Here is a 23581-nt window from a genome sequence, read left to right as displayed (position 1 = left end):
TATGGCAATAATTTACCAACCCCCTTTATTTATTTAGGCTAATCTATTTTTATTATTTTAATTCAAACCATTTAAAGTAAGAAAAATAGGCTAGGGGAGAGCCGGGTCAATTGAAACGCGGGACGAAAGTAACACAACGATTTCCTCGAAAACCATGCACATCTGAAATGTCATATGTCGTCAGTTTGTTCAACACACAAGACTTGCCAACCACGGGAAATCTCGTGCCATGACGTCATCGAATTCCAACGTTATCCCCGCAAACCTGTTTTTGACACGGCAAGTAAAATCTTACGCGCTGTAATTTGTTTGTGATCACAACTCCTGTTTATTGTTTCATGCAATGATCACATGACCATACGAGAGATGAATTACTTAAACATGTCTGAAAGTGTTAAATGTCAGCATTTTGAGGTTTAGAAGCAAAATATGTTTAAGTGTTAGTTAGCACTGTCGGGACGATTGAAACAGTTGTTTCAATTGTCCCGCACTATCAATGCAAAAAAAAAAAAATGTTTCAAAATAAAAGAGGAAGATCAATTGTGAATCCCTCAACAAGGCCTACAACGGGAAATAAGTAAATTAGATGGAAATGTATATCAGCATGGTATGAAATTAAGAAATGTGAGTTTAATCGAAACGCGTATCTCGACATTGACGCACATGGAAAAATATTTGTTTTGACCTACTTATATTTTGAAGAATCAGGTGAAATTTTAGCCATGACAAGTACAGAAGTATGTTGTTAGGTATGTTTCATAAAAACTAGAGTAAAGTGAATGGTTTCTGTTTACAAAATGCTGTTTCATTCGTCCCGCACATGTGTTTCAATTGACCCGACTGGGCGGGTCAATTGAAACAAATGACAACTTACGTTCAAGGTTAAAAAAAACAACGCGATCACTCAAGGTGTATATGAAATTACACTGGTAACTAAGAGAGGACACATGTGAGTTGTTGATCATATGACAAAATTATTTGTATCCCTTTCACCTGTTTTGAAAAAGACGTTAAACTGAAAAGTGTTTCAATTGACCCTGACATTAGATGGAGGGACCAACAATGCGCCCTCCTGAAAATCAATGCAATACCTTGGAAATAGCCTACAGTACGCCTATGCCATAGGCTACTCATTTTCTGTGTGTTGTATATACACTATATTGATTTTCAAAGAACACCAGTTCACTGGGCTGAAATAGGTAGTGCATCCCAGAATAGTCTGTGATCACATTCAAATTCATTCAGCGTAGACCTTCTGATGCATTGTAGCCCCATGCCACAGGCTAGGCTACATCAAAATTGCATTTGAGACCCAAACTTTCTGGTCTTATCTGGTTAGCCCGAGTGTATGGCATAATTATGACCTGATGTCAGTGTTGTAAACTAGCTAATAACCTAAAGGCTCATTTATTGTAGATGTATTGTGTTAGATGTTTTCTAGTTTAGTGTTGTTGTATGTGGAAGTGACAGGTAGCCTACCCTACAATATTCACTGGGAATTTTGACTTTTCTGTTTTTCGCTGCGTGCTTTTACTATGACATGCGTGTCGTCACGTCCGTACCACGTGACTTAGGTAATACAAATAAATCCCGACTAAGTTTAATTCTCTGTCACATATCTAAGAACATTTAAACAGATTGTTTATGGGCGCATTAATACGAACATATTGATGTAAGCCGTAGTGGTTTGGGCGCAGTCATTTCTTTAAATTCATTCTCTGCCCGGAAGTAATCAGTGTTTACAACCTCTCCATTAAAGTCACTGGTCCACGTCGGGGGTAGGCTAAATCGCCTTTGCAAGTCACTAGGGATGTTGTTTTTGTAACTAAAGATTGAAACGGCTGTAATCCTTAGGGAAATAAGGGAGAAACTGATCAAGTGGCATATGAGTTGATGCAAAATCGTTTGGAAAATGTCAAACTGTGGTACTTACCAGACTCAAATAGCATCTATTATGGACGTTCTCGCTAAAGCAGCGGTGGCCGAAATCAGTAAAGTGGTTGAGGATGCCGTCGTCGTTTTACGTTTAGAAACATGCCAACGACAGGACGAAATCGAAGCCTTGAAGAGAAATTTGGAAGTTGTTTCCAACGAGCTGCGTGCAACGCGAAGAGCTCTTGTGCGAGAATGTATCAATGGGCGATCGGTAGATTTCCAAGTACGCGATCAACCTGTCATCAGCCGAGGTTAGTACGCCGTCAGTGCATAATGTTATTTAAAAGCTAGCATTTTCTCCTATTCGATTGCTGTATTGCTAACAGAGTATGGACTGGGAATAACTTCATTTCGTGTCCACAGTATTCTTTTACCAGTGCTCTCTAAGCATTTTCAGTCCAATTTTGTGTGGAATCACTGTGTTTAGTTGTAAACACACCTGAGATTTTGAAACGAAGGCACTGGCAGCATTGTGGATAGTGGGGTTCGGGGATAGTGCATAGATCAGTGTTCGACACTCCCAAGGCCACAGTAACTGATAGAGAGTCTTATGTGGAGCTCAGGCTGATAACTGCTGACTACCATTCTCTTCTCTTGCAGATTGTGGGCGCAAAGGTGTGAGAGTGGAAGAGAGCAGGTGTGTTGAGGAGGAGTGCCATAGCAAAGGACCGTCTGAGGAGGACAAGAACGCTTCGTTCAGGGTGACGGTGAAGGTCGAGAGAGAGGATGAACGTGAAAACCAGGGGACTCGTGACAGCACAGCAGGTGGAGCGATGGGGAACAGCAAGCTTGTGGTGGCCGGTGAAGAACTTAGTCACATCTGGCCAACCGATGAGGACGACAGCAACAACGACGACTCAAACATGCGTGCGATGGGTGACCCCTCACCCCCTCAGACTCGCACCGACGCCCTCCTGGTGTCCGTCTCCACGGCGACCTCGACGGCTGCGCCACCAGCTCCTCATCAGAGACCACGCGTGCGAAGGTGGTGGCCGCACAAGATGCTCCCATTCCCGCACCTGAACACGCCAGCAAACGCACACTCTCACACACACCCTCCACCGCCTGCTCCCGGGATGCCCAGGGGCCTACTCTCCGGCCCTGGCGTCAGGGGGTTTCTGTGGGGTCACTACAGGTCGCGGGGGACTCAGAGGTCCCAGAGGTCATCGCAGCAGCAGCCGTGGGCACGCGGCAAGCGTCGCTTCCCGTGTGGGTACTGCGAGAAGAGCTTCGACCGGCTGAGCCACCTGGACCGGCACCGCCGCATCCACACGGGCGAGCGTCCGTACGGCTGCTCGGTCTGCGGCCGCCGCTTCACCCAGAAGAGCAGCCTGAAGGGGCACCTGCGCACACACAGAGGTCAGTTGTAGAGGTCGAAAGGTCACAGTGTGTGAGCGTGTGTGTGTTTATGCCTGTGTGCGATCAGGGTGTCCCTGGCCTGCAACGATAAATCAGTGTTCCGATATTATTGGTCGATATGAGCTATTTGCTGATCTATCAGTATCAGGGTGGCGGGGGGGGGGGGGGGGGGGGGGGGTTGATCAAGCTCACCCCTCCAAATTCAAATTGGGGGGTGTCCTCATTTTGGTCAATTTGTCCTTACTTTTAGACATAACTATTCTCTTTTTCAGAGTGTGGTTGGTGGTTGTCCTATTTTTGCTTCTTTGTAGTACACATGTGCCTCGACTTCCTTTTAAAAACCAAGTAATGAATATCAACTGCTCTTTTCAATATATTTTTTGCACAGATCCGCTTGCATGAAAAAGAAAAAAATAGGCATTCCTTCTATTCTCTAGCTGGGTTGCGGTTGTAGTTAAAGCAGCATCTGAGATGTGGTTATGGCAAAGGCAGCGTGGTTGCTGTAACCTATTAACATGAGCTCCGAAATGTAAATCATCGCTTAAAACATCTTAAAGCATAAAGTACATGTACCTTGAAAGTTATCGTGGCATCTGTGTTTGTCACAGATAATAACAAAAAGCTGACATTATTATTCATAATAATTGTTTCATAATTTAGCATTAGGGTACCAGATAGTATTATTTAAACACAGTGTCCCACCTTGATCAGAACTTGCCATTAATTGCTATAAATATGCTAAATATTAGAGAACATTTTTGCGTTGTGTTGAATGAATATCAGATAATTTATCGTTTATTGTTTTTTTTAAATCCGCTCAAATATCGAAATCAGTCTTTAGAATCCCATATGGGTCAGGCACTGTTCATATGTGTTCTTTAAGAAAACACAGTACTTACTTGTTAAAGTCAGAAAGATTGGTGAGTGAGTGGCTGTGTCTGTTTCGGTGTCTCTGTAGGATTCTCCGTGGATGTGTCGGACAGCACTCCTGCCCTGGAGCGCCGGCTCTCCGAGGAAGACTGGGACTCCCAGTACTCCACCGCAGCGGAGAACGACACCCATCTGCCCACGCAGTCCGAGGACAACACCGACGCCACGCTCACGGGGGACAGCCACATGCTCTTCACACACGCCCACGACCGCGACCGCGACGCGCATCTCACCGAGGCGGCCCGAGTTGAGACGCACAAGCATCTGCAGCAGCCGCCGCCGCACGCCATGCCTCCGCTCATCGGGGGACTGGTGGAGAGGCCGAGAGGGACGGCGGAGATGCAGCTCGCGCACACTCAGGACGGTCACCTCGCCCCGCCAGACGATCTTAACGTTAATGACTTACTTAACCAGGAGGCTAACTTGCATCGCTGCGCGCACACACACACGCAGCATCTGACACACATCCAGGACCCGAATACGACTACGCCTACCTCTGCGCTCACACACTCTCAGGACTCGGCCTCCGGGCTCACACACACTCGGGAGCCTGTGGGGTTTGGAGAGTTGCAGCTGGAGCTGAAGGCTGAGCAGGAGAAGGAGGAGGAGGAGGAGGAGGAAGAGGATGAGGTGGTGGTGGACCAGAGCCTCCACCAGGGGGCAGAAGAGTGTGCGTACGGAACAGGAGACCTGGGGCAGATGGAGGAGTCTGGGGTATCAGAACTGGAGTTCGGGGCAGTAGAGGAGAGTGACCCCCAGCTGTGGGCAAACAGAGGAGAGGAGTCCTACTGTGCGAATTCGAATGGGCCAGAGGCAGCTGTGTCCATGCAGCTGGGCCTGCCATCAGCACCGCCCACCTGGCCCCACCCAGGAAGTCCCGCACACATCAAGCAGGAAGAGGAAGCGTGCCCCCTGTCAGACCCGCTTCTGGACTCGCTGGCCTTTCCCGAGGCCTCCGTCGCTGCACGCGCAGCAGCTCAACAGGACGTTACGTCATCACTACATGCTCACGCCTTTATTGTGAGAGCTGCCGGAGACCTGAAGGGCAGCCCGACCCACCAATCAGATGTCACCGCCAGAGAAGCCCCGCCCTCGTCGTCGCTGGCGAACAATCAGGCGTCTCCGCCGCGGGACAAGCGCCGCTTCCCGTGCGCGCACTGCGGGAAGAGCTTCGACCGGCTGAGCCACCTGGACCGCCACCAGCGCATCCACACGGGCGAGCGCCCGTACGGCTGCCCACTCTGCGGCCGCCGCTTCACCCAGAAGAGCAGCCTGAAGGGGCACCAGCGCACGCACACGGGGGAGAGGCCCTACCGCTGCCCCAGCTGCTCTCTGGCCTTCGCCACCTCCAGCGCCCGCAACCGCCACCAGTGCGCCCCGCCTGGGAACAGGCTGGCATACGCCTGGTGAGGAGTGTGTCCTGCCTGGGAACAGGCTGGCATACGCCTGGTGAGGAGTGTGCCCCGCCTGGGAACAGGCTGGCATACGCCTGGTGAGGAGTGTGTCCTGCCTGGGAACAGGCTGGCATACGCCTGGTGAGGAGTGTGTCCTGCCTGGGAACAGGCTGGCATACGCCTGGTGAGGAGTGTGTCCTGCCTGGGAACAGGCTGGCATACGCCTGGTGAGGAGTGTGTCCTGCCTGGGAACAGGCTGGCATACGCCTGGTGAATAAAATGCCCACTTCTGCAACAGCATATGCCTGGTGTACAGTGTGCACCACAGAGAAGCAGGCTGGCATATACCGGGTAAATAGTGTGCCCGGTCAAGCAAGCGCATACTCCTGGGACCAACCATGTGGAGATGGGTCCAGTCAGCCACCCCATATTCAGCACGTGTTTTGTTTGTTAGAGGTGTCTGCAGTGGTAATTGTTGCATTCTGCAAATGATCCATTATTTAGAACACGTGCACCTGTGGCCTGGCCGGGGATGTGTGTGTGTTAAGTACATGGGTTAGTGACAAACCTGGGTAAGGAAACTCAGAGGAAGAGTGGTATGTTTCCTATTAGAGGAGCTCTATACTGTAGGTGCCTCTCATGCAGCGTTTATACGTCCTCCCTCGCTCCTTGGGCCTCGATCCTCACTGATCTACATAAAGAATGATGGGGCGGTAACAATGGGATAGTCTATCCCTTCCTCTATCTTTCTTTATGTAGATCAGTGAGGATCGAGGCCCGAGGAGTGAGGGAGGACGTATAAACGCTGCATGAGAGACACCCTATGGCTTCCCTCTCCCAACCGAATAAAGCCAATGAACTCTTTTAAGAGACGTACTACTCTCTGAGAGTCAACACAGCTGTACAGTATATGCTCAAAATACGCACTGTGATCCCTAGACGTATTTGATTTTCGAACGTGTTTCAGCAAACAAGGCGAACGCCTGTACAGTATGTCTGTGATAAGCCATGTTCTTGGCAAGTGAATTTATTTTTCCAGCCGCTACAAGAGAGAGTTCAAATTGTCTACTGTGGCTATAGTTTGAATAGGCTCCTTGATTAGATTAGCAGTTTCATTGATGTAAGATCACAAGACTTGTAAATCTTGGTTTTGGATTTGACTGATTAGCTTCGCCGATTAGCAAGGCACTTCCTCGTCGCCATTTTCCAGAAATACATCATGTCCGGTGCCGTTTTCCCATAGTTTTCCTCATGCTGATTGGTGGCTGTTCCACTCTCAGCTCATGCATGAGCTTAGTGTGGGCACAAGCTCTCCTTCTGTACCTTACGTCAATCAGTAACCTGGCACTTAATTGGCTAAGTAAAACGGCACCGGAAACAAGCCCCTTGAAACGCCATGTTGACACCTGAAAAAATCGTTCAATTTTGGCAATTTTCACTAGCCTAGCATTCCCATTGAAATGAATGGGGGCGGGACTTGTTCACTTTCTCCAGTTCTTATAATACCCCCATGGTCACCAACAAGCACAAACTCGATAGGAGGGTGCTCAGTGGTAGTGGGGGAGGGGCATGAGGGTTGTAGACATTCAAAATGTTGCTTAAATCCCCTCAAATGGCCAGACTTGCCAACAGCAGCTTTAGGTACAGTGGCACGCGGCTCCCACTGCATGTGGCGTAGATGACGCAATTTTGGTCACACACACAGCTCGCACCGCAGGCAAGTGATTATGCCAGAGCCTTTACCCAGGTTTGTCACCACGTACTGAAATATACCTCTGAGTCAATCAGACACCTACATGATAGGGACAATATTTAACATTTTATGTCCTGTCGCCGTGTGTGTGTGTGTGTGTGTGTGTGTGTGCGTGCGTGCGTGCGTGCGTGAGTGAGTGAGAATTAAAGTTGGGTGTCGTGTAGTTGAATTTAAGGACAGAACATATCTGGGATGACCACAACAAATACTTCCAAATTCTGTGAAGTTTATACATTTCTAAATGTTCTCTTCTGTGTCAGTGACACTAGAAGACTGTAACAGTAGCAATCTGCTGTAAGATGCAGGCTGGAAACCTCTTTAAAGTCGTTCTTTTATTTAACAGTGCCAAGAAGGCTGAATTGACTGTTCCATCACACTGTCATTTGCCCTCTGTCAAGTCTTAATAAAATCATTGTTTGTGACTTTATGTTTTTCATTTAATCTCTGCACTGAATTTATACTGATCCATTGGAATGCCCGGTTCACTATTCTAATCTAATGCATTTTGTGCCAGATCAAACAATCCCTTTAGCTCACTTTCACAACCTCAGAATAAAAATGTAGACACCAAATTTACTGAGTTTACTTTGGATGGTTTGGATTAGCTTCGCCAATTAGCAAGGCACTTCCTCATCGCCATTTTCCATAAATACATCATGTCCGGTGCCATTTCTCCTCATGCTGATTGGTGGCTGTTCCACTCTCAGCTCATGCACGACCTTAGTGTAGGCACGAGCTCTCCTTATAGCTTTCCTCTGTACCTTACGCCAATCAGTAACCTGGCACTTAATTGGCTAAGTAAAATGGCACCGGAAACAAGCCCATTAAACGGCATGTTGAAGCCATGATTGAAGCCTGAAAAAATCGTGCAGTTTTGGCAATTTTCACTAGCCTAGCATTCCCATTGAAATGAATGGGGGCGGGACTTGTTCACTTTCTCCAGTTCTTATAATACCTCCATGGTCTAAAGTCATCCCATAAAATATGGTCTTGATACATCAAACAAGCTTAAAATATGTATGATCAGCAACTGAAGACATGAACATTTCTGCAGATATTTCTGGCAGATTAATCCACAAGACTATCAGCGCAAACTGTTTTCAGTTTCAGATGAAGCATCATAGATCTGTTCAGATGTGATGAGACCTACTTTAGTTTTTAAAATGTCATATGCCAAATTGCATATTACACCACAACCAAGCTGAAATTATTTTTCTTTGTTACCATGAGTGAATATCCATTCAGGTAGAATGACAGGAAATGTACCTGTGTCTGCAACAGATAGGTCATCACCTAGATAATTCATTCTTAAAGCAACCTCATGGAAAGATGTAATATGTTTGCCCCAGAGCATCAATATGCATGCTGATCAACAATATTACAGTGTGATTTCAAACATTCAGGGCCTACGCACATTAGCTGTTACGAGATATACTTCTCCATATTGTCACCTTCCCAAAATAATTGCCTAAATCATTTTTTGACAAAAAATATCTCCTCCTGTTGCTGACCACATCTGGTAAAATCGCCCACATCCTCAGTTGAACAGATCATGCTATTCTATCCATGTAGTATAATGGCCTAACTTAGGCCATTTTATTTTGCCTACTGTAAGGAAAAAGACAATAAGATTTGGCATTTAGGATTTATTAGGAAGAACTACTGTAGAGGTAGGCTGGGTGAACCCTGCCTGAACTTCTGGGGAATTTGGATTTCGCCTGGCAGCTCAGGCTGGAAACCAGCAGATCTATCTCCTCTGTTTACTCAGAAACGGCCATACTGTAGTCCTGGCACGCTATTGCCCGGTGACGTGACGATAACGAAACTTAAGCGTTGCTAAGTGCAGTAGAAACAAAGCGCAGCCTCCCCAGACTAATGTTCAATCTTAAAAGATTGAGCTTAGTATGGTGAAAACCAGACTACTGTAGAGGGAGAAGTCAGGAGATGTTCATGCCTCTTCAGAATGATGTTTAGTTTGCTTTGTTAGTGTTTTATTGTTGAACGTTGAGTTGAACATTGAGTTGAACATTGAGTTTGAAAAGCCTCACCTTCACATCACACAGATTTATTGCTACATTAATTGTATGTCAAGGCAAAGTTTCGTAGCGGGTGTGGTGGAGCAGAGGTAACGCTATCGACTGACAATCAGTCGATCCCCGTTTGATTCCCATCGCTGCGAGTCTGTGCCGCTTTGGATAACGGCGTCTGCTAAATATCAGTCAACAGTTGACATTCTGAGGATATGTGTGCGTTTGTTTCTTTGTTTGCTCGTGTCTGAGAGAACAACCAAACAAAATAAAAGGAAACGCGCACGCACACACGCACACACGCACACACACACAGCAAACAGTCAGATGGCTGTGATCCCGCTGTGCAGCTTCTTCTGGTGTCTTGTGAGGTGGCCGTGCTGGGTGAAGGTGCGGGCGCACACAGAGCACTGGTAGGGCCTCTCCCCTGTGTGGACGTGCTGGTGCTCCTTCAGGTCAGACGCGTTGGCGAAGCGCTGGTCGCAGTGAAGGCAGGCTAACGGCCGCTCGTCCAGTCCTTGGTCCGCGCTCCAGTCGTGAGGCCTCTTGTGGTGCCGCCTCTGGTGCCGGGTGAGGCTGGTGTGCTGGTTGAAGGTCTGCCCGCACGCCGGGCACTGGTACGGCCTCTCCCCCGTGTGGATGCGCTGGTGCGTCTTCATGTTGGACGGGTGGGTGAAGCATTTCCCGCAGTAGCGGCAGGCGAAGGGTTTGCGGCCGCTGTGGAGGACCATGTGCTGCTGCAGGTTGGCGCGCATCTTGAACCTCTTGCCGCAGACGTCGCAGCCAAACTGTCTGACGTCCGAATGGGAGATCTCGTGGCGCTTCAGCGCCGCCTTCTGCCAGAAGCTCTTGGGGCAGGACGGGCAGCGGAGGAGATGCGGCGACACCGATGCCAGTGTTGGCGTTCCGGTGGTCGCCGTGGCTTCCGTTGTTGTGACGCCAAAGAGACAGGGGGGCAGTGTGAGGGAAGAAGAGGAAGGTTCAGAGGATGCACTGGAGGACAATGGCAGCAGTGAGTCAGGGGGAGAGGAGAATGCTGAGGTTGGAGAAGGGCATTTTGGGATTGCATGACGTTTTTGATCTCCCTCCTCCTCCTCCTCCTGCTGCTGCTGCTCAGCCTTCAGCTCCAGCTGCAGCCCCCCAAACTCCACAATGTCCTTAGTGTGTTTGTGCCCAGACTCCTGAGTGTGTGTGTGCCCACAGTTCTGAGAGTGTGTGAGGTGTGTATGTGTGAAAGGAGAGGTAGAGTCCCCATAGGCATCCTCCACACGCTGCCTATCCTCTTCCCTCTTGACTGGGCCTGAGGCTGCCGGAAGCAAAGCATTACTGTGCCTAGCTGCAGGGGCATGACGCTGACCGGCCCAGACGGGGCCCAGATGTGGCTCAGTGGAGGTATCTGATTGGCCTGGGTGGGACTGGGACGTCTCCTGGGTTCCATGTTCATCCCCTCCTTCAACTTTGATGATCAGCTGCATAACAGCCTCACCTTGTGCTTGCGAGTCCACCAATGTGCTGCATTCTACCGCCCCTGTGGGTGAACAGAACATTTATAACGTCTATAGAATCTGGTATAAGTGAATCAGTAGGCTATATCAAAGTCATGAAAACTTAAGTTTGCGGGATGGGCGAATGCTTTGTGAAGCCTTTGGCTTCTTCCTGGTAGCCTAAAGGTCGAAGCATAATTGGACAGTAAGTACCGACAGGACAAACAGTAGGCTAACCTAGCCCGCGAAGCAGACTTTCACGAACTGTGAACAGTAGGCTACACTTTAGATAGCATATCAAGGTGAAGAGGATTATTCAGTGAGCAATGACCAGTAATTCAAAATGTTAGACCGATTCTTTATCCAAGTCCTCACCTTGTTCAGAGACCTGAACAGCGACTGACCGCCGAAGAGGTGCATCAACGTTGCTCCATTCTACATACGCTGTCTTGGCTCTCGCTTCGCCTGTCAGTCTGCGGACTTTGGATCGCAAGCCTTCTAATTCCCTTTGTCTCATGATGCCCATCTCTCGCTTTACTTCAGCAAACCCGTGGTCTATGACTTTACAGATCTCCGCGACCGCTGCTTTGGACAGAATCGCCATCACTGACGCGACCTGCTCCTGAAGAAGCTCGACGTTTAGCATCTTAGCCTCCCCCAGATATTTTCTTTGGAGTAAAATGGTGTTTAAGAGATCATAAAGTATCCTCCTAAGAAAACCCAAACCACAAATTTGGCTACCCAGATAAATTCAGAAAATAAAGTCAAAGTATTAGCCTATCCATTTGAGCAATGTTTCTTCTGCATCTGCATCCTCTTCTTCTTCATCATCTGTGGGTATTATTGGCAGTTTGCAGGCTTGGAGCATTACCGCCATCTACAGGACTGAGGTGTGATCATACTAGGATTTCAGTATAAGATTATGTAGATAAAAACAAACAAACAAACAAACAAAACAAAACAAAACAAAATAAAACAAAACCATACCATACCATACAAACGGCTACAGTCTTTTTGCAAGTTATGTCTCCTTCAGGAAATCTATGGCTGCCTTGGTTGTGGTTCGAGTTCCAGGCTGGCTCATCAAGCTGCTCAGTGTGAGTGAGTTTTTTGTCACTCCGTGTGCAGGTATCTCCTCATTACAAGGCCAGGACAGACATTGAATTAATGCATTATATTTCAGAGCCCCTTCACTCACACAAATGAACTTGACTTCAAATAAAGTCATTTTCATAAAGCCAAGCATAATCACTCAGAAGCAATTTATCAAAAGTAGGAAGTATAAAATGTCTTTAGTTTCTCATTACATTATAGACATATACTGGTTTGGGTAGCTAACAGAAGGTCAGGCCAGATTGCTTTATTTGAGCCCAGAGTCCTAATCCACAGACATACATGTACTGTAGAAGCACACAGGCATTTGGGTCACATGATCCATCCCAACACCCATAATATAGGCAACTAACATGACACTGAGTTCTTACGTGGCTGGGGTACTTGCACCATACACCGGCGACTTGGTCCTTTCCGGATCACACCCATCTCTCTCTCCCACTTGCTTCTTGTTATTCTCCACTATCTTACCACATTATAGGCATACAAATGCCCCCAAAAAAGCTTAAAATATGTATGATCAGCAACTGAAAATGTGAACATTTCTGCAGATATTTCTGGCAGATAAATCAGCAAGACTATATCAGCACAAACTATTTTCAGTTTAAGATGAAGCATCATAAAGCAGGAGAATCAGAATTTTTGAAGAATCAGGTGAAATTTTAGCCATGACAAGTACAGATGTATGTTGTATGTTTCATAAAAACTAGAGTAAAGTGAATGGTTTCTGTTTACAATATGCTGTTTCATTCGTCCCGCACATGTGTTTCAATTGACCCGACTGGGCGGGTCAATTGAAACAAATGACAACTTACGTTCAAAGTTAAAAACCAACGCGATCACTCAAGGTGTATATGAAATTACACTGGTAACTAAGAGAGGACACATGTGAGTTGTTGATCATATGACAACATTATTTGTATCCCTTTCACCTGTTTTGAAAAAGACGTTAAACTGAAAAGTGTTTCAATTGACCCTGCTCTCCCCCACCTGTTCAGATATGAGACCTAACTTACTTTTGTTTTGAGAATGTCATACAGTATGTCATATTGCATATTTTACACCACAACCAAGCTGAGATGATTTTTCTTTGCTACCATGAGTGAATATCCATATTATGAATTTAGGGTAGAATGAAAGGAAATGTACCTGTGTCTGCAACAGATAGGTCATCACTTAAATTATTCATTCTTAAAGCAACCTCATGGAAAAATTTAATATTTTTGGTTCATGGCATCAATATGCAATGCCGATCAACAATATTAGTGTGATTTCAAGCATTCAGGGCCTGTGAATGTGTGCGCTTGTTTGTCCGTGTCTGAGAGAACAACCAAACAAAATAAAAGGAAACACACACATACACTAAACAGTTAGATGGCTGTGATCCTGCTGTGCAGCTTCTTCTGGTGCCTTGTGAGGTGGCAGTGCTGGGTGAAGGTGCGGCAGCACACAGAGCACTGGTACGGCCTCTCCCCTGTGTGGACGCTCTGGTGCTTCCTCAGGCTGGACGGGTGGGTGAAGCATTTCCCGCAGTAGTGGCAGACGAAGGGTTTGCGGCCGCTGTGGAGGACCTTGTGCTGCTGCAGGTTGGCGCATGTCTTGAACCTCTTGCCGCAGACGTCGCAGCCAAACTGTCTGATGTTCGAATGGGAGATCTCGTGGCGCTTAAAAAAACACTTGAAAAAATATGAGGATATAGTGGCTGCAGGAAGAAACACTGTTTTTGATATTATTTTGTACTACACCAAGAGAATGTGAACTTGTGACCATGAGGGGAGATGAAACTCATTGTGCAATGGATGGGAACTGTAATTTCAAATTGAATACGATTTAATCTATTATAGCCTATAAGGTCTCCCAGTTGACCTGTAGCTCACCAATCAGAGAGAAGAGAAGAGAAAAACCTCAATATCTCTTCAGACCATCATGGAGTTGCACATCAAGCACACCAATACGCATGGTAGTTTTTTTTAGTGTAGTACAATGTCTTTGCAAGAGACATTTAATTAAAAAGTGTTTCATTCTTCCCAGTTCTTCCTAACATAATCGCTGTTGCTAAAAGGTAGACATTTAGATTTCGCTATGATGTCTGTTGTTCAAGATATTGACAGCGCAATAACCAGAAAGAAGAACCCCGGTTGAAACACACACCATAATAACATGTCAATTCCGACTAGAATTGAATATGGGTGTGTCAGGTTATTAATTTGTAAATTGTTTATGAGAAATTTTAATACATTTGTAACTGTGGGATGATGTGTAGCTGTGAAAATGATCCATACCCATATAATAGATTTGTAAGTCTAGTGCATATATTGTAATATTAACAATTACCATAAATCATTTTTACATAACAATTTCTAGGTTCGAAATGTGATATGATTGCACAATATATCTATTGCATTCTAATTCCATATGGGACCCCAAGTGAAAGTTCACTTTCAAGGGGCATAAGCCCTGTGCCACACCCCCTTGTCACTCACTATACGGTATACACAAGAAAAATGTAGAAACTCATAAAGAAAAGCACAACACACCAGCTTGGTGTTCGTCCTCTTGTTGCTTCTTCAAAAATGGAAGCAGCGAGACACACACACACACACACATGGGTGATAGTGCATGCTGTTGTAACACCCCGCCTTCTCTAATTTTGGCCTCTTCCAACACATGCAGATAGGGACTAACCAGGGCTATGGTGGCTAAGAGGGATAGTTACATCACATACAGCAGGCCAATTACCGTTTGCAAGAAACAGATTTATAATGTTTCAACTAAAAATATGAAACACACAGAATACCTATGTGCGAAGAGTTGAACTTGAAGTTTAACCTGAATTACCATGTCGGAGCAGAGGGGAAAAAAACATCCCTACACCGTGTGTGTGTGTGTGTGTGTATTGTGTCCAGAAATCCATCTATACAGTATTTTGTTCTAAAAATGCTGACATGTCTGCCCTTGCTGTGTGCTGCTAGTTCTCTAGGGATATATAAATTAGAGTGATTATCAATAAACTGATAGTTTAGGCTACAACAAGGTATGTGGAGACAAATGAATGTGCCTTGCTGAATGGATCTAAGCCTACGCAGTTGGAAATGAGGAAGTCTGCTCTCTGACCCTGTGGCAGCCGTTACTCTTGCAAAAATCCTGCTGTGTCCCACTTTAAGATCTTTGATATCTACTTAATTAATACGATTGATTGTAAATTCTTAACCATATTCCAGGTACCGTGATATCTGCCTGGAGCTCTACAACTCTATTTTATGATGGGATTTCCAGTGACCTACTACTATGTCTTTACAGATATCTCAGAGAAGGGTCAGAGCTCGGAGCTGAAAATCATGCTCATGCAATGTTACTGTTAGCAGGACATTTCAGTGGTGCACATGAAATCCATTAATGACGTCATCATGTTCTCCCACAAGGACAATGCCGCTTTGTGACTTCATATGCATATGCAATGTTTGGCAAATTGCTAAAAAAACAGACATTAAGCAACTCCAAACACCTTGGCTGAATGCAATGAAGCACTTTAATGAAAATAGAATGTGCTTTAAAAAAATAATGAAAATAAAAATAGGTCGCAGTCCTTAGTCCCGATGATACCAATGGTATGAATGTTACCACTTCCCCTAGTGGACAGCAGCAGCGGACAGTTACAGGAAGTGCTCAGTAAGGCAGGATCTTCTGTTGTCCGCCTGCAGGACCTCCTCGCTGCCCGTGCCGCTCGACTCAGCCTGCATCTGAATCAGGTTCAAGTACCCAATCTCCGAGGTGTGTGTGCACGTCAGGGACTGCGCTGGACTCACGTACTGGCCCTCCAACTTCACGAAGGCTGTGAGAGTGTTCTGGACCATGTCGCCCCAGGGCAAAGCACTGTGGGGTCAAATGGACAGAGGTGGCAAGGTGCATATTAGGATGAGGATTACATGTTACTACCGTCATTTCCCAACTATTAGCCGCAGCTTATACATTGATTTTGATACATTTCTTCAGCTATGAGGTTAATACACAATTTATATGGTATTAACATGGTTTTATTTCTTTTAACTTGCACAAAACACTGTCCTGCGGCTTATACACAATGTGGCTAATACAAAGGAAATTACTGTACTATTACAATGTGGGATCAGCCAGCATATAATAGTTCTTAAAGATAATCTTAAAAATAAGTAAAGCACAGAACTCAAATAAAACACAGATTTAAGTTAAACTGTGATTTGACTTGAGTTGTTGATATAAATGTTTGCCTAAACAAATCTTGCCTTTGGTTGGTAGCAGATGGTAACTTCCCCTGAGCAACGTGTGGAGATGGACATCTGGTCATCTTTGAAAAGAAGAATCATGAGCATGAGCAAAACCAAACAAGCCAACTATTTGACCTGTGGAAGTGATGAACGCAGCTCATCAACAAACATTCATCAATGTTACGATTAGAGCGAGAGGGCAATGACCATACATATGAGAGGACAAGCTGTTTGACAATCCAAAGTCCTTACAGTAAATTATGAGGTGAAGAGCACCTGACTATAATGGATCCATACCTGCTCATACATCAGATGGTTCATCTTCTCATTCATGTTCTCCAGATACTGAATCCTAGTTCAAAGAAACCAGAATAGGAGGTAGTGTTGTGGTACGGGTAAGAGTAGAGTTCAGAAGTGCAGACATCATGGCAATAAAATCTAAATGGGTTCTTTATAGCTGCTTTCAGACATAGCTGTAAGTTTGCATGTTCTGTGGATGTCAAGAGGTCGGGCCGTGTATCTGAACCACATACAGTAATCGGCTATTTGGAATTTCAAACTTAGCCGGCTCTTACGCTACTCCCCTCCTAGTACATATGGACATTGTGTAAACGAGATGGTATCTGAACGAAGCGGACACGCAGAGATTCTGTTCATGTGTGCCGTTGTCGTTCCCACATTATGTCCACATGTTAGCATCATATCTGAATCACAAGAAGGGTTGGAACTCCTGTTGACAAAGATCCAAATACAGGCCAACTCCATGGTGGCAGTACCTGAGTTTGCATGTCTCATGGCCTTCCTGCTGCGTGAGAAGTTCACACTGAAACTCATGGTTCTCTTTCCACAGCTTGCTGTTTACCTCTTCCATTTTCACTGTTGTCTCTTTCACCTGGGATGTACATAAGGATTAATAAGGAACAATACAGTTCTAATACCACAAACACTGCATAATGTTTCTGAGACCTCCACGCACCATATTTGCATTTTTCCCTAACTTCTCAAATTAAAGCAAACACACACACACACACACACACACTTCTGTAAATATAGCAGTAGGATAGGATGACTGACATACTGGTCCTTGTACACTAACCTTGCCCACTTGTTTTGTAAGGAAATCACAATTCCTCTGAAGCTCTTGGATCTTCTCATCACGCAAACGCATTTCTTTTGCGTGAACTAATTTGCCGGCGCAAAGCTTGTCCATGAAGCGTTCTTTTTTCTCATTGTACTTGCTGTAAGAAAATGTTAGAAACAAGTTTCAATGATGGATTTTCTACAGCAAACAGCTAGAGCAAAGGTTCATTACCAAGTGGACCAGACAGGAAAACGAATGGGTCTCCGTGGGCCACCCAAAATATGTTGTTGCTAAAATGACTCTATTGTGGCTATCCTCAAATATCGAAATCAAAATCGGTCTTTTAAATTCTATATCACAGCTCTACAAATCAACATGTAAAAACTGGTGTTTACTGGCTTCTGGTGTAGGATACCAATGCATTTTTATAACCATCAAACACACCATTGAACACCAGTGAACCATGAAACCTAACCCTAAAATCAGGAGCACAGTTTCACTCACTTCAGTAGTTTAGCCTTTTCGTCCTGAAGTTTTGTAAGTTCCTCTTTCAGGACCAACACCTCATGTTGGCTAGTGAGCAACTGGTTGTTTACCACAAGGTAGCTCTGCAGCTGTGAGGAGGAGACACAGAGAGAGTGTGAGAATGAGGGACTGAAGAAAGAGGCCAAGGACATAGATGTTTATCTGGCAACGCTCAGGGCCCAAGCACAGGAGGCTGAGAAGCAGAGGAATTCTCCCACTTTTCAACACTTTTATCTGATTCTTTCAGGCTTTTACAGCATTGTGCTAATGAATGTGTGAAATTATGGTCAGTCTCACATGTGTGGTGACATGGCATGACGCATAACGATGACATATGAACATGCAGCAACCTCAAACAACGGTTTTGCTCAAATTGTTCAGTTGTTCGCTCAGTTGTTCCTGATGTTCTTTCATGTTTTGACACCTATTAGCTTTTCAAAAATGAACTGCTGTTTTAAAGGAGAATTCCGGTGTGAAATTGAGCTTAACTGTACCGAAACATGTTAAGGTGTACTCACACGTGTTTTAGACGCACTTTCACTCACCCCCAGCATTCCGAACTCCTCCGTTTTCAGCCTAGCTTACAGTAGGCTTGAATCTATTAGATTGGGCATTACGTAGCCTATGCAGCTAAATCGCTATTTTTAAACCATTAAAAAGGTTCCAAGTAACTCCACACTGCATTGGTAGACTTCTGAGGGTCCTGACATTTAAAACGAGACACTGAGAACTTTGGAAATGCACAGGAAGTTTATTAAAAAAAAAGACTGTTTACAAGCAGTGCCTTCATAGAATCTCTCCGCTGGGCGCCATCTTGGAATCAAGTCGCGATGAGCCGACTGACAAGCACGAACGAACAGGTAGGACAGGGGAACATATTGCTAAAGTAATTCCATAGGAAATATATAGTTATACTGTCTACATGAGCATGATGAGTAACAAAGCTCAAAATGTTTGCAATATGTCCCCCTGTCTTTCCTGTTCGTTTGTGCTCGTCAGTCGACTTATCGCGACTTCACCACAAGATGGCGCCCAGCGGAGAGATTCTATGAAGGTACTGCTTGAATAAACAGTCTTTTTTAATAAACTTCCTGTGCACTTCCAAAGTTTTAAGTATCTCGTTTTAAATGTCAGGACCCTCAGAAGTCAACCAATGCAGTGTGGAGTTACTTGGAACCTTTTAATGGTTTAAAAATAGCGATTTAGCTGCATAGGCTACGTAATGCCCAATCTAATAGATTCAAGCCTACTGTAAGCTAGGCTGAAAACGGAGGAGTTCGGAATGCTGGGGGTGAGTGAAAGTGCGTCTAAAACACGTGTGAGTACACCTTAACATGTTTCGGTACAGTTAAGCTCAATTTCACACCGGAATTCTCCTTTAACATGAGCACATAGTTGGACAAAATGTCCTATCCTGACTCGTAGGCAACTGTGGCTGTGCTGCGAGAAGAAGATGGAGCAGCAGATGAAGACCCTTCAGGACAAACAGGCATCCATGACCCTCTCTGAAAAGGAGTTCCACTGCCAAGTGCTGAACCTCAAGGCCAAGCTGGCAGCCACGCCCACGCAGATGAACGAGCAAACAACTGAATTGGAGGTAGGTTTTTTGACCCATAATACGAGGTCCATAGGTCAAAATAACTGCTACAGGTGCTTTGCTCCTCCTCTTACCTGCTGGTTCTTGTGGTCCAGCTCAGCGCTGAGTTTCTCCAGCTCAGCGATCTTCTCTTTCCCTGAGAGCACGTCTGCCTCCGCAGCGTTCAGCAAGGCCATGGTGTTGTGGAGGATCTCCCTCAACTTGGCAAAGTCCTCATCTTTCTGCTGGAGAGCACTCTCCTGCGCCTGATGACACAAACAAGCCGCACTGCTGATAGAGTTCACTGGACATGGTGTACTTCAAGGGCATTCTTGATCTCTCAGAGCTGACATTTACTATAAAGCTTAGATCATTTGATGAAATGCTATGGATAAAACGTTCAGTCCAGGAGGGTAATGGCATTTAAAGACTGACACATAATGAGGACTACTCATCAGTAGACATTCACTGAATGACTTCTTACTACACGGCAATACTACAAGTATGTTCACAGTCCCTATGCCTGTGTTAATTCCCTTCGTATTACCATTTATCTTGTAGAGTAGTACACTTTCGATGCCATTTTGACTAATCATGAACTTGGCCCAATAACACAGTTTAGTCCAGTTTACCTGGATTAAGACCTTGTAGTCATCAATGAGTGGGTTCCATTTTTCATCCTGTGCAAGTTCCACACTTGACTCCAGAAACTCCAGCTAGGACACCATGCAAGAAATATGTATAGAGTTGGATTCTGCAGTGAACTTTCATTTACTTCATCATTACAATTGGCATTCTCATGACAAGTCATTAAATCAGGAACATTTGCAGTGAGGTGAACATACATCATAGGTTAAGTTACATACATACATAGACAACATATTCATTACATTGAGACATCATCACATTGAAAAAACGCAAATCAGTTTATAGACAGCGGAGCTCTAAGCATACACAAGAAAAACGTTCCCTTCCAATAGTAGGCCACACATTGTTCTTGTGTGCATTTACACAAAACCAGAGCTGTATCTGGCTCCACACAGAACACAGTTGTCTTTCATCGGCCTCTAGTGGCAACACATTGTAAATGCAAGTATTGCCCCAGACTCACCTCCTTGTTGAGGTCCTCCACAGTGCTCCTGTGGATTTGCTCCTGCTCTCCCAGAAGCTGCTGTGCCTGGTCTCTCTGGAGCTGCAGCTGACTGAGCTCCTGCTGCAGCTGCTGCGTGTATGCCTGCAGCCTGCATAGCTCAACATCCTTCTCCTTCAGGTCCTCTAGGCACCTGGGGGGGGGGGGGGGGGGGGGGGGGTGTCAGAATCATCATTATGATGATTCTGCATCATCAAATGCATCATCAAATGATCCATTTGTCAAGGATGTTGCCATTCACTTTGGATGAAAATTATTGATAAATTGAAGGCAATTTTCACTGTTTTTATATTCTACAACTCTAAAGCTCAACTGGAATATTCCTTTTAAGTACAGAGAGTCATTCTATAATGCTGTTTAACAAATAGCTACAGTTCATAAAAATGCAAGTTGTGCTGAAATGCAGTTTGTTGTTTGGCACAGTACCTCACATGAGCACTCTCCATGTCATCATCCGTGGCCTGAACGCCAATATCCACCTGAAACAACACAGATCCCACGATTACAGACTCTCGAGCACAGAGATGCTTGCTGGTAGCAAGTCACAATAGACTATAAATGACTTCTGGGCTAGCACCACTGCTTTTACATGCATTCATGTTACCTTTTCCATTTTAGGCAGTGATATCAGAGGAGGCTTCTCATCCTCAGCTTCAACTCCCTCCTTCATTTTTTTATCAAGCTAAAACAAAACACAAACAAAAGTCCTTAAAATAAAACTACAGTGCAATGATCCCTTCAAATTTGAATTTCTTATGCTATGTTAGTCCACATGATAGAGATGTATTTATTTAAAGAGGAATACCTCTTGAGATGTAGCATCTCATTTTCAAGAGGGTCCACATAATTCAGTAAAAGCAAACAAATCACCGTGGGTACCTTATCCATGCCATCTTTGAAGACAGCGGCAGGATCAGCATCCATGAATGGTGGGGATTTCTCCACATCCAGAGCCTGCAATCTCTCCAGGAGAGAGGCCCTCTCAGCCAGCAGGTAGGCCACCTGCTCACTGGGGCTGGAGAAAATGATCTCGCCCAGGCTCCCCTGGGCAAGCAGCTCAGCCACCTCCATCTTCTCAGCCTCTATAAGAAACAATGATTAGTGAGCAAGCCCACTATTGTTCTACTTAAGTGTACTTATTAGTGGGCTTAATCAAGCAAGCCCACAGCATGGCAAAGCCAAGCACTGTCACATCTTTTTTTTTTTTTTTTTTTAAAGCCAATCCATGTGTATACAGATCATGTAAGCCGAGTTCAATGCCTTTGGAAACACAACATACTTTACCAGTTATAGTGAGGCCCTAGCAACCATCATAATAACAACCATCCCAATGCCCTTGCAACAACCTAGCAACCACCTCTATAATGTCAACTTAGCAACCACCATAGCAACCAACATGATTACCCTAGCAACCGTGTTATTGTGCATAGCAACCACCTTATGTTCCCTAGCAACACCCTAGAAACCATCCCAATGACCCTAGCAACGCCCTGTCAAACATCATATTTACCCTAGCAACCATCTCAATGATGTCAATCAACAATGTAGCAACCACCGATATAATGCCAACCTAGCCTAGCAGCCACCATAGCAACCGATATGATTACCCTAGCAACCATGTTATTGTGCATAACAACCACAATATGTACCCTAGCAATGTCCTAGCAACCATCCCAATGACCCTAACAACCACCATAGCAACTGTGTTATTTGGCATAGCAACCACCATATGTCCCCTGGCAACCATCTCAATGACCCTAGCAATGCCCAAGTAATCATCTGATCAAGCCCATTCTTGCAGTTCCAGTATGCTAGTACTCAGCTATTGTTATTCAGTGCACATTTCAAGGATCCTAGCTGTGGATCTCAGTGAGACTGTAGCCTGACCTTTATCACCGTGCAGCTGTTTCAGCTGAGCATGCAGTTGCTGGTTTTCTTCCTCAAACTTGACATTCAAGGAGTTCTGCTTCACAATCAGAACCCGGGCTTGGTCAAGCTTCTTTTGCACCTGTAATTACAACACACACACACACACACACACACACAAGTGAGCCCTAATCTAAAGGACATCATCTTCTTTCTGTGACTGTTACACCTGGGTGTTCATATTCTCATGTAGCATGAACAGTATCCACACGCCTATCATCATACACACAACCTTAAATTAACTGTATCTGATATCCTAAAATAACAGGGTCATATCTCATTCCTCCCCATAACAGGGTGTTTGTATATTCAATTCACCTCCATATTTTCCCTGTCATGGGCCTCCTGCAGCGCCTTCACCTCCAGCCTCGCGGCGTTCCTGCTGCCCTCAGTGCGCAGGTACAGCCTCCACAGGTGGAGCAGCCGCTCCACCACCTCAGCATTGGGGCGCAAGCCGTCCTGGAGCAGCCGCGTCTCCAATTTGGCCAGCTCCTTAGGACAGAGGTTAGGGAGAGGGGTTCAGATGAGGAAAGGTAAGGAGAAAATATCGTTATACTGTTGAGGAACTTAGAGCTACCCAGTGGCATAAAGGCTGTGTGTGTGTGTGTGAGTGAGTGAAAAGGCATAGCCTACAATATAGAGGTGAAAAGTATACAGGATCTCTAATGTAGATTTGACTTTTACAATATAAACCGCTATTATGTCTTATTGTGAGGCTGGTGAATTAGGCGGTTAACTTTGACAAATCTTCCCAACTTACCGCGAACATGGTCGCCCCCTCCATATTCCACTCCATCATGAGCGAATCCAAAATCAACAAATTCTTATTTCACAACAGCACACAATAAAAGTCGACTTTCCGTCAGCGGTCGTGAGTAAAAATGGTTTAAATATGACAGTATAGCACGTTGCATGTTGAAAACGTTGCTGGCTAACAATGTAGCCACCTCTACGTAATAATATGCGCCAAATGACGGCACAATACAAAATCAATCCGTTACGTAGGTAGACGAGAAGGGATAATCATGCGCCGTGCGTTTATAGGAAAATAGTGCACGTTCGAAGTGGTAATAACGTCCCGACG

The 23581-nt window shown here is 45.2% G+C and overlaps 3 protein-coding genes across 3 annotated transcripts; 1 reads left to right on the top strand and 2 right to left on the bottom strand.

Moving 5' to 3' along the window:
• Positions 1 to 1632: 1632 nt before the first annotated feature.
• On the top strand, positions 1633 to 7798 carry LOC134063797 (zinc finger protein 316-like). Its single transcript, XM_062519512.1, has 3 exons — positions 1633 to 2186; positions 2536 to 3294; positions 4253 to 7798. The coding sequence occupies exons 1-3, from the start codon at positions 1913 to 1915 to the stop codon at positions 5632 to 5634; spliced, it is 2415 nt and encodes an 804-aa protein (XP_062375496.1). The 5' UTR covers positions 1633 to 1912; the 3' UTR covers positions 5635 to 7798.
• Positions 7799 to 8922: 1124 nt separating this feature from the next.
• On the bottom strand, positions 8923 to 11675 carry LOC134063788 (zinc finger protein 2-like). The gene is made up of 2 exons (XM_062519500.1): positions 11258 to 11675; positions 8923 to 10926 (listed from the first exon to the last, which is right to left on the bottom strand). Exons 1-2 carry the CDS (start codon positions 11526 to 11528, stop codon positions 9722 to 9724), a joined length of 1476 nt encoding a protein of 491 aa, XP_062375484.1. The 5' UTR covers positions 11529 to 11675; the 3' UTR covers positions 8923 to 9721.
• A 5273-nt stretch (positions 11676 to 16948) lies between these two features.
• LOC134098179 (CAP-Gly domain-containing linker protein 1-like) lies at positions 16949 to 23348 on the bottom strand. The gene is made up of 12 exons (XM_062551160.1): positions 23258 to 23348; positions 22816 to 22989; positions 22459 to 22579; positions 21451 to 21653; positions 21176 to 21253; positions 20998 to 21050; positions 20533 to 20704; positions 20054 to 20137; positions 19517 to 19687; positions 17825 to 17934; positions 17336 to 17477; positions 16949 to 17131 (listed from the first exon to the last, which is right to left on the bottom strand). The coding sequence occupies exons 1-12, from the start codon at positions 23294 to 23296 to the stop codon at positions 16949 to 16951; spliced, it is 1530 nt and encodes a 509-aa protein (XP_062407144.1). The 5' UTR covers positions 23297 to 23348.
• Between the last annotated feature and the right edge of the window lie 233 nt (positions 23349 to 23581).

This window comes from Sardina pilchardus, chromosome 2 (genome assembly GCF_963854185.1).
Source record: "Sardina pilchardus chromosome 2, fSarPil1.1, whole genome shotgun sequence".
Taxonomy (NCBI): Eukaryota; Metazoa; Chordata; class Actinopteri; order Clupeiformes; family Clupeidae; genus Sardina; species Sardina pilchardus.
Note: the sequence above shows the minus strand (reverse complement) of the source record. Positions and strands in the feature narration are given on the sequence as shown.

Coding starts and splice junctions, on each gene's coding strand:
- LOC134063797 (XM_062519512.1), top strand. CDS start 1,913: ATGTCAAACTGTGGTACTTACCAGACTCAAATAGCATCTATTATGGAC. Junction 2,187..2,535: donor TCAACCTGTCATCAGCCGAG/GTTAGTACGCCG, acceptor CTTCTCTTGCAG/ATTGTGGGCGCAAAGGTGTG. Junction 3,295..4,252: donor GCACCTGCGCACACACAGAG/GTCAGTTGTAGA, acceptor GTGTCTCTGTAG/GATTCTCCGTGGATGTGTCG.
- LOC134063788 (XM_062519500.1), bottom strand. CDS start 11,528: ATGCTAAACGTCGAGCTTCTTCAGGAGCAGGTCGCGTCAGTGATGGCG. Junction 10,927..11,257: donor TGTTCAGGTCTCTGAACAAG/GTGAGGACTTGG, acceptor GTTCACCCACAG/GGGCGGTAGAATGCAGCACA.
- LOC134098179 (XM_062551160.1), bottom strand. CDS start 23,296: ATGATGGAGTGGAATATGGAGGGGGCGACCATGTTCGCG. Junction 22,580..22,815: donor ATGACAGGGAAAATATGGAG/GTGAATTGAATA, acceptor TTGTAATTACAG/GTGCAAAAGAAGCTTGACCA. Junction 17,132..17,335: donor TTACAAAACAAGTGGGCAAG/GTTAGTGTACAA, acceptor TGTACATCCCAG/GTGAAAGAGACAACAGTGAA.